The 11,144-nt window shown below is 42.5% G+C and overlaps 1 protein-coding gene across 1 annotated transcript in view; it reads left to right on the plus strand.

The window, feature by feature from the left end:
- dnah3 (dynein axonemal heavy chain 3) overlaps positions 1-11,144 on the plus strand; it is a 174,413-nt gene that overhangs the window by 161,758 nt on the left and 1,511 nt on the right. Inside the window, exons 59-61 of the mRNA XM_078418267.1 lie at positions 2,940-3,082; positions 5,539-5,743; positions 9,108-9,245. Coding sequence (XP_078274393.1) covers positions 2,940-3,082; positions 5,539-5,743; positions 9,108-9,245 — 486 coding nt within the window. The remainder of the gene's footprint in view (positions 1-2,939; positions 3,083-5,538; positions 5,744-9,107; positions 9,246-11,144) is intronic.

Genomic DNA, 11,144 nt, shown 5'->3' on the forward strand with positions numbered 1-11,144 from the left:
AATCTGACAATGTGCACTTTAATCACATGTGATTTTTTCTATTACAAATCTCAAATTGTGGAGTTCGGTGGCAAATAAATAAATGATGGGTCTTTGTTCCAAACATTCTGGAGGGTACTGTATATTGTAAATAGCTGTGGTCCCAGCACCGAGCCTTGCGGCACCTCACTAGTCACTGCCTGCCATTCTGAAAGGGATCCATTAATCCCTACTCTTTGTTTCCTGTCTGCGAACCAATTTTCTATCCACATCAATACCCTACCCCCAATATCATGTGCTCTAACTTTGCCCACTAATCTCCTATGTGGGACCTTATCAAAGGCTTTCTGAGTGTCCACGTACACTACATCCACTGGCTCTCCCTTGTCCATTTTACTTGTTAAATCCTCAAAAAATTCCAGAAGATTTGTCAAGCATGATTTCCCCTTCGTAAATCCACGCTCACTTGAACTGATTCTGTTACTGCTATCCAAATGTTCCGCTATTACATAATTGACTCCAGCATCTTCCCCACCACCGATGTTTGGCTAACTGGACTACAATTTCCCGTTTTCTCTCTCTCTCCTTTCTTGAAAAGTGGGATAACATTAGCTACCCTCCAATTAACAGGCTGATCCAGAATCTATAGAACATTGGAAAATGATCACTAATGCATCCACGATTTCTAGAGGCATCTCCTTAAGTACCCTGGGATGCAGGTCATCAGGCCCTGGAGATTTATCAGCCTTCAGTCCCATCAGTCTACCCAACATCATTTCCTGACTAATGTGGATTTCCTTCAGTTCCTCCATCACCCTAGATCCTCTGTCCCCATGTACATCTGGGAGATTGTTTGTGTCTTCCTTGGTGAAGACAGAACCAAAGTACCTGTTCAATTCGTCTGCCATTTCCTTGTTCCCCATAATAAATTCACCTGCTTCTGTCTTCAAGGGACCCACATTTGTCCTAACTAATTTTTTCCTCTTCACATACCTAAAGAAGCTTTTACTATCCTCCTTTATATTCTTGGCTAGCTTACCTTCATACTTCATCTTTTTCCCCGAATTGCCATTTTAGTTATCTTCTGTTGATCTTTAAAAGTTGCCCAATCCTTTGGCAATTACTCAATAAAATAAAAATGACGCCAAGTATTGGAGTAACTCAGCGGGTTCGGCAGCATTTCTGGAGAATGTGGGTGGAGGAGAAGAATGAGGAGGAGATAAGACTTTTCTTTGCCTTCCATCACAGTGAGGGTGTGCCTGGAGCAATCACTGTGATGGCTGTTTGTGTTAAAATTGTAATTGTGTGTCTTGTGTTCTTTATTGTCTACTGCCGGACCCTGACGTGAGAGGACGCTGGCGCTGTTTGTTTGCCGCTTCTCCGTCAGGACAGTTCGTCTGTTTGTTTTTATGTCTTGACCATTTTGTAAAGCGTCTTTGAGCACTTGGAAAAGTGCTATATAAAATAAATGTTTATTATTATTATTATTATTATTATTAGGTGATGTATCGGGTCTGACCGTTCTGCAGATTAATGGTAGTTGTGGAGGAAAAAGCTGGAAGAGAGGTGGAGGCAGGACAAACACTGGCAAGTGGATACAAGTGAGGGGGTAGGGGAGGTCGGGGGGAGATAGACACAAAAAGCTGGAGTATCTCAGCGGGTCAGACAGCATCTCTGGAGAAAAGGAAAAGGTGACGTTTCAGGTTGAGAGCCTTCATCAATAGATGAGATTAGAGGAGGTGGATGTGAACCTCAGTCTCGCCTGAAAGACTGCTTGGGTCTTTGGATGGATGTGAGGGAGGAGTTATGGGGACGGGCAGAGAAGGAAAGCAAGGGTTACTTGAAGTTAGAGAAGTCAATATTCATACCGCTGGGGTGTAGGCTGCCCAAATGAAATATGAGGTGCTGTTCCTCCAATTTGTGCTGGGCCTCACTCTGACAGTGGAGGAGGCCCAGGACAGAAAGGTCAGTGCGGGAATGGGAGGGGGAGTTAAAGTGTTTAGTAACCAGGAGATCAGGTAGGTTTAGGCGGACTGAAGGGAGGTGTTCAGCAAAATGATTGCCGAGCCTGCGGTTGGTCTCCCGGATGCTAAACACTTTCCACCAGTTTATATTTTTATTTCCATTTTCCAGTACCTACAGAATTTTGTTTTCGGATTACAAATAGTTAACTTGCTGCAATATGTAGTAGGGTATCCTGAAGTCATAAAAAGTGCTTCTATAAAGTTCTCTCATCATAGGTTTTGTCTGGTTGGGAGTTAATATTATTGTAACGTGTTTTAGTTTTAGTTTTAGAGATACTGCGTGGAAACAGGCTCTTTGGCCCACCAAGACCACTCCGACAGCAATCACCAGTACACTAGCACTATCCTACACACTAGGGACAATTTACAGAAGTCGATTAAGCTACAAACCTGCACCACTTTGGAGTGTGGGAGGAAACTTGAGCATCTGGGGAAAACCCACGTGGTCACAGGGAGAACATACAAACTCCATACAGACAGCACCCATAGTCAGGATCGAACCTGGGTCTCTGACTCGGTAAGGCAGCATACCGCTACCGCTGCGCCACCGTGCGGCTAAATTAAACAGGAGGCATAATGGGCAGTAAGTAAGTAAGTCACAGTGAGGAATGTGGGGAATCTGCTGTGGTGGATGTTTATGTTAACTTTTATGTAGTTGTATGTCTTGTTGCTTTTTTTAGTATGGCTGTATGGTAATATGAATATTACTGTACCTTAATTGGTACACGTAACAATAAAAGACCTCTGAAACCTTTGATTTCAGAGGCAAACGTAAACTGGTTTTAATAAATTATTTGTTTGGGAAAATTTTGAAGTTCCAAAAGATTTACTAACAAAAATAAGAATTGAAAAAGGCTGCCACAGTGCTGTAGTGTCTGCTGCATAAACTACAATGGTATAAGAAAATCTTTAATTGAATCTTCACTTTAACTTCAGGAAATTGTTGAAGATCTCGCTGCAGACATTTTAAATAAACTCCCTAATGATTATGATCTGGAGGCTGTGATGATGAAATATCCAGTGGTGTATCAGGAGTCCATGAACACAGTACTCAGACAAGAGCTTATTCGATTCAATAGGTAGGCAATAAAAATATTTTCTTTACAGCATTCATAACAATTCTATTTGAGAGCCAACTGTAAACCATTGGATCAACTTGATTTATTAAATAAAAATAAACTATTAATAATTTCAGGGGAAAATCTGTGGAAAATATTGAATTTTGATCAAATTCATCATACAAGCTATTGGATATCATAGGGGCTTATCTTTAGGGAAATTTTAAAAGTGGGAAACTGCACTTTTGGCAGCAGTCTCTTCGGCAGCAGTCTATTATAAAGATGCATTAAAATGAGAATAGATAGGGTGAATGCAGAGTCTTTTTACCCAATGCAGGGCAATTAAGAAAGGCACAGGTTTTCGGGCAAAGGTGAGAGGGGAAAGATTAATTAGGAAACCAATGGGCAACTTCTTCACACAGAGGGTGATGGGACAAACCAACGTCACTTTCATTGACTCCATTTACACTTCACGCTGTCTCAACAAGGCCACCAGCATAATCAAGTAAGAGCCTCATCCCGGTCTTCTCCTCTCTGCCATCAGGCAAGAGGTACACAAGTGTGAAACGCATCCCTCCAGATTCAGGGACAGTTTCTTCACAGCTATTATCAGGCAACTGAACCATCCTATCAACAACTGGAGAGCAGTACTGAGCTGCCATCTACCTCATTGGAGACCTTCGGACTATATTTAATTGGACTTTACTGGACTTTAACTTGCACTAAACGTTATTCCTTTAATCCTGTGTCTGTACACTGTGGACGGCTCAATTCTAATCATGTATGGTGTTTACGCTGACTGGATAGCATGCACCAAAAAAGCTTTTCATTGCACTTCAGTACACGTGGCAATAAACAAAACTAAAATATGGAATAAACTGCCTGGGGATGTAGTTGAGACAGGTACAATAACAACATTTAAAAGACATTAGGACAGGTACATGGATACATTAGAGAAGACAGTCAGAACCTTTTTCCCAGGAGGGAAATATTCAATGTGAGGAGGGACAGCTTAAAGGTGAGATTGGCAAAGTTCAGAGATGTGTTTCGCACAGAGCGTGCTTTGTGGTTGGATTGCGCTGCTGGAGTTGTGGTGGAAGTAGATACAGTAGTGGCATTTAAGAGACCTTGAGATAGGCACATAGATATGTAGGGAATGGAGGGATATGGATTATATGAAGGAAGATCAGAGTTGATGTTCGGCACAGACATTGTAGGCCGAAGGATCTGTTCCTGTGCTATACTGTTCTAGGTTATAACAGAACATTTTCATTTATTGCGAATGTAAATGAATACAAATTTATACCTAGTAGCACAGTCACTTGTGATGTCTGACTGTACTGTACAGCAGCAGTGGCGTTCAGTAAGTTGCCACTTACCATTTTCTCAGCCATCAACACATGTTTAATTTAGATTAATTTTGAGATACAGCGTGGAAACAGACCCTTTGACACACCAAGTCTGCGCCGACCAATGATCACGCACGCGTACACTAGTTCTATCCTACACACTAGGGACCATTTACAGCAGCCAATTAAGCTACAAACCTGCATGTCTTTGGAACATGGGAAGTAACCGGAGCACCCGGAGAAAACCCACGCAGTCACAGGGAGAATGTACAAATTCCATACAGATGGCACCCATAGTCAGGATTGAACCCAGGTTTCTGTAAGGCAGCGACTTTACTGCTGCGCAACTGCGTTGCCCAGATATGGTATCTCCAGACCTCAGTCTACTGCTGCATCAACAACTAACTCACCCACACCCTTGCCTGATGTGGCGGACCCCCATTCCCAGTAGCCCCCCTCTTTAGCCCTCCATCTATGCTATCTTGGGCAGGCAGAAGTCGTGAATCGTCAATGTAAGTGTTCGCATTTACATTAAAAAAGATTTTAAAATACATTATTTATTATTTATAAGATGTCTTTACTGTTTTTTCTTTATTAACAATTTGTTTTGTCTTAATGAGTAAGATAAACGAATAATGGTGGTTGAATTATTTATTGTGTGTTGTGGACAGTTAGATGACCTTTCCCCTAACCTGTACCAGTGAGATGCATTCTTATGTTAAACAATCTGTGTAATATACATGTTTTTGAGATACAAGCTGCTTTTCAAGCCCTGTGTAAAGTGAGATGGCAGTACAGGATGTTGAGAAATCTTAATGATGTTGATGTGATGAGAATCTAGATGTCAATGTTCAAAAATAAAGAATCTGCCACTTATGAAAAACGAGGGAAGAATTTCCCGTGGGCTTCAAGTTTGTCAATATTTGTAAGGCAGTGGTAAACAAGGAGATGTAAGATCACTGCAGAGTTCAGTTTTTTCATGATCAGTCTCAATCTTATTGAATGGGTTGAATGGCCCATTTCTATTTTGTGTTGGCAAGATGCCTCATCAATAATGCCAATAAATGTGCATTAAATACTAGCTTCTTTTTTTGACAATGTTCTACTTTTATACTTTTTTTTCCCCAGACTCACTGAAGTTGTACGTAGTAGTCTCATAAATATTCGTAAAGCTATCAAAGGACTTGTGGTAATGTCTTCTGAACTGGAGAATGTGTTTGACAGTATGTTGGTGGGCAAAGTCCCAGACATGTGGGCAGCCAAATCCTACCCATCTCTGAAACCTATGGGCAGTTACATTACAGACCTTCTTTCAAGGTTACAATTTTTCCAGGTATTTGATATTTACTTAAAATATTAGCATATTTTAGAATGTCTCACTTTAAGAAGGATCCCTCTTGCTGAAACAAGTATTTTAGTACTGGCTATTTTAAGAAACACAATACTTTAAAACCAATGTATGGTATCATTTGTCAAATTTGTTGCTTTGATCATAATATAAACTATTACAATATACTAGACCAAGTGGACCCGTTGGGTCCAAACCTCTCCTGTATTGATGCACCACCCTCTACTCCCCCCTCCCCCTCCCCCCTCCCCTTCCCGCCCCCTCCCCCTCCCCCTCCCCCCTTCCATCCCCCTCAACCCCCCTTATCCTCCCTCCAACCCCTCCCTCCCTCCCTAGGGGACAGATTTAAACTTTAAAATGTGAATAACTTGAAAAATATAACACCGATTTCAATGAAACTTCTTCCATTAGCACCAAAGGGATGACGGTGAGTAAGGTGGGCCTAAAATTGTTGTGCAATCGTGTACCGTTTTAGCTGTAGTTCAGGAACAAACAAACAAACAAACAAACAAGAGTTTTGGTATATAGATAGTAATGCATCTCAATATGAAGGCTTTGCTGTATAATTTAAATTATTTTTATCTCCACTATATATTAATATTTAGAATTCTTGGACTGTAAATAGTGATAGTATCAGTAGGGGCACTGGGCACAATATTAATTTAAGCCCTGGTAATAAAAATATCCTGCACAAATGAACACATATTTTCTTATTTCAGCTTTAGAGAGTACATCAATTTTAAAACAATAAATGTATTTAAAGTGTTGATGTTTAAACTTTTTTCAAAGGAGTTTGTTTTCATGCATAATTTGTTGAACCATTCAAATGTAAATAGCCAGAGGAGACAAGAAACTGCAGATACTGGAATCTTGAGCAAAAAGCAAAGTGCTGGGGGTACCCAGCAAGTCAGGCAGCAGTTGTGGAAGGAAATGGACAAATTACAATTTGGGTCAGGACCCTTCAATCTGAAGGGTCCCAAACAGCAACCTCATCTGTCCATTTCCCCTCCAGAGATGCTGCCTGGTCAATGAGTTCCTCCTTGTCTTGTCTTGTTGATACTGCACCAACCGCTGCTGCTGGGCTATAAACCTGCAGTCCCTCATGCATGCAGTTGCAGATTTAAAATTTAGTGTTTGCAAGAAACAGTTTAAAAGATTTACTATCAACAGCAGATTTTATATGCAGTGGCAAAGGATTCCAAACAGGGATGGTTCTGGGGTACAGCGAGTAGCGGAAACAGTCTTTGTTGGTCTTGATAGTTATATAATTCAATGATTGGTTTAGTCGGGTTCCTGGTCTATTGTTCCGACTGTATGAAAGATGGGCAATGTTGGATGGAGCTAATGATGGGTTTCTTCGTAGACTGCAGTAAGCCTGGATATTATACAGCGTCTTTGGAGGGTGTCCCATTTGAGTTCATGAAGCATTTCTGTGACACTACTGGTCTTTCTATAGTCACCAGTTACAAACCTGGCAGCTCTTCTCTGGACCTTCTCAAGGTTGTTAATGTGGGTCACTTGGTAGCGATCCCAAATGGCACTACAGTATTCCAGTCTTGGACGTACTAGCGTTTTGCAAGCAATGTCCTTTGTGGATTTTGTACAGTTCCAGAAATGTTGTCGCAGATGACCAAGAATTTTGTTTGAGCTTGAAATAGCTTGGTTAATATGTTTTGCCCAGCTGAGGTTGTCTGACAGTTAGATACCCAAATAGGGTACCTCCCGTTTTACCTCCTGCAGTGCAGAGTTTCCCATGAAGTACTGATAATGATGAAAATTCTTCTTGTGGGTCATTCTCATGACATAGCACTTGGATTTGTTGAATTTCATCTGCCAAGAAGATTCCCGCTTGCAGAATGAATTGCTGTCTTGTTGAAGGGTATCGCAGTCATTTAGAGTGTGCGAATAATCTGACCTCAGATGTTACACAAGTTGATAGGTCATTTAAGTAGGCTAGAAAGAGCAGGGGGCTGAGGACAGTACCATGGGGTACTCCTGAAGACACTGGACATCTGGATGAAGATTGACCATCGACTAATACCTTCTGGTGTCGTTTGGTTAGAAACTTCCTTGTTGTAAAAAGCTAGAATTTGATAGGTTTAATGTAGCACCAGTCAATCTGCTGGTGGGTCTAGCAGCATCAGTGGGTGAGTTGGTGGGGGGAAGGGGTTATCACCATATCAAGTCAGAGCTGTGCATCAGGCCAAAGAGTGCAGAGGAAAGATACCCAGTATGGAGAGGGGGAGTGGTGAGATAGGACCCTGTGGGTCATTGATGGGGCAAGAATGATGGATGCCAGGCAGATGGAACCAGGTGTGGGATGGGGAGCGGTAAATTTGAGAGACAGAGGCAGGTGGGTAATAGATGAGGGAGACAAACAAAAAAGTCAGACGGAGCTACGTAGAGGAGGGAGGGTGAAAGTGAAGCCAACTAAGTGGGTGAAGAGTAAGAGCACAAAGGCTATCACTGCTAGAAGCTGATTGGTAAGGAAGGTGTAATGTGAATCATTTGGGGAGAGGTAAGGGGCAGATGGATCCTGATGGGGAAACTGCTGGTTGAAATGTGTTGTGGATGGAACCAGTAAGAGGGTGTGGGAAACTAACAATAGGTCTGGAGGGGGCTTATGGATTCAGGGGACAGAGACAGACATAGAAGTGCACCAGAGGTGGGGTTTGGTTGAAGACTACCCCGGCGGAGAATGAGATGTTGTTCCTCTCGCTGGGTGTGGAGGAGGCAGAGAATTGACACGTTAGTGTTAGAATGGGAACATAAATTAGAGTGGCATGCAACTGGGAGCTTTGGATGGCCATTGTAGACAGGGGCACAGGTGCTCTGCTAAGCAGTTACCTAGTCTGCTCTTAGAGTCGCCGATATCGAGGCCTCATCAAAAGCATCGTGCAGAGGATGAGGCTGGAGGAGGTGCATATGAATCTCTCCCTCGCCTGGGAAAGCTGCTTAAGCGCAGATGCAAAAACAAGTGTTGCATCTCCTGCAGATGCAGGGGAAAGCAACCGGGATCATGGAGGGGTAGGTGGGAAGGGAGGGAGGAAGGCCAAAGAGATGGAGAGGAGATAGTGATGGGATCTCATTGCAGCTGGTGGAAATGGTATGGAAGTGTAGGAAATGTTGGTGTGAAGAAAGGTCTCGACCCGAAACGTCACCTATTCCTTTTCTCCAGAGATGCTGTCTGACCCGCTGAGTTACTCCAGCTTTTTGTGTCCATCTTCCGTTTAAAACAGCATCTTCAGTTCCTTCCTGCACAATAAAAAGCTAATTGATATAAAATAATGAAGTAGGGCAAAGCTCTATTTATTTAAGTGCTTCTTTCCTAAATGTCTTTTGTGACTAGGAATGGATCAACAACGGGCCTCCCAATGTATTTTGGTTATCCGGATTCTACTTTACTCAGTCTTTTTTAACTGGTGTGTCACAGAATTATGCAAGAAAATATACCATACCCATCGATCACATTGGATTTGAATTTGAGGTAAGATACTCAAAATTAATTGTTTATTACCTCCTTTTATTGTCATTTTTTTCAGAGTAATAGAGGCTCATTGCTCCTACTCATCCGTAATGACCACGATATCCATCTTAAGCTATTCCTATTTGCCCAATATCCCTCCAAACCTTTGTCCCACCCCCGACATCAGTCTGAAGAAGGGTCTCGACCCGAAACGTCACCCATTCCTTCTCTCCCGAGATGCTGCCTGACCTGCTGAGTTACTCCAGCATTTTGTGAATAAATCCCTCCAAACCTTCCCTATTTACGTAGCAGTGCCAATGTCTTTTAAAAGATCTTATTTTACCTGCCTCAACCACTTTCTTCGACAGGTTTTTCCAAAAACACACCACCCTCCGTGAAGAGCTTGGCCCTCGGGTGCCTGCTACATCTTTCCTCTCACTTTAAACCTATGCCCTCAAGTTTTTGATTTTCCTTCTCTGGGAGACTGTGCATGCACCTTATCTCTGCCCCATAATTTTATACACCTCTACAAGGCCAGCTACTCAGTCTCTACACTCCAGGTAATAAAGTCCTAGTCTGCCCAAACTCTCCCCATAACTCAGGCCCTTGAGTTCAGGCAACATTCTCTTAATTATTTTTGTACTCTTTCCAGCTTAATGACATCCTTTCTTTAGGGTAACCAAAAGGGTACACAATACTCCAACTGCAGCCTGACTAACATCTTCTACAACTGCAACATAACATTGCAACTCCTATTCTCAACACCCTGGTTGATGAAAGCCATTATGCCAAATGCCTTCTTCACCATCCTGTCTTCCCGTGATGCCACTTTCAGGGAACTATGTACTTATACTCCTGGGTCCCTTTGTTCTACAACACTCCTCACAGCCTTAACATTCACTGTGAAAGTGTTACTCTGGTTTGACTTCCTAAAATGCAACACCCTGCACTTATCTGAGTCGAATGCCATTTGCCATTCCTTGGGCCACTGCTATATTACCATCCTGTGTGAAGAAGTTGCCCCTCGGGTCTCTTCCAAAGCTTTCCCCTCTCATATTAAACCTATGCCTTCTAGTTTTAGATTTCTTGTTTAGGATAGCCACTTATTTTAGTGTCATCTATAAAATTACTCATCATGCTTTGTACACTCTCATCCAAATCATTTATAAACTATGAATAATAATGTGCCCAGCACCGATCCCTGTGGCATGCCAAGTCACAGGTTTTCCAGTCCAAAAACAATCTTCGACAATCACCCTCTGCTTTATAACATCAACCAATTATGTATCCAATTAGCTAGCTATCCCTGGATCTCATGTGATCTAACTTTCCAGGTTAGCCTTGCATGCCAGACCTTGCTAAAGTCCGTATAGATAATGTCCTTCACCCTGCTCTTGATTTGTAAGGGTGTCAAAGGTTTGGGGGAGAAGACAGGAGGATGGGGTTGAGAGGAAAAATAGATCAGCCATGATCTAATGGCGGAGCAGACCTGATGGACAAAATTCTGCTCCTATGTCGAATGGACAATGTGCTACAATCACTGAGAAACATTCTTGACCCTAGCACCTGGGAGGCAACACACCATCCTGATGTATTGTTTGAGACCCCAGAATCTCCAGTTCGCACCCTAACTCTTCAGTCTCTGATCATTATCGCTCTCCATGACTCCATCCTTCCCTGCTGACCTTCAAAGCCCATCACAGTGCTACAGACCCAGCTGCTGCTGTCTTCTGAAAGGTCAATCACTCCCTCCCCGAACGATATCCAAAGAGAGATACGTGTTACCGAGGGGAATGGTCCAGGGAATCCTACACAGCTTGCCTATTTCCTATACCATTCCTGGTGTTAGTGCCCCATTTCTGCATGAAAATATCTATTGCTCTCCAGTCTATAAAACCCATCTAATGTAGGTACCTTGTC

This window comes from Rhinoraja longicauda, chromosome 21 (genome assembly GCF_053455715.1).
Source record: "Rhinoraja longicauda isolate Sanriku21f chromosome 21, sRhiLon1.1, whole genome shotgun sequence".
Taxonomy (NCBI): domain Eukaryota; kingdom Metazoa; phylum Chordata; class Chondrichthyes; order Rajiformes; family Arhynchobatidae; genus Rhinoraja; species Rhinoraja longicauda.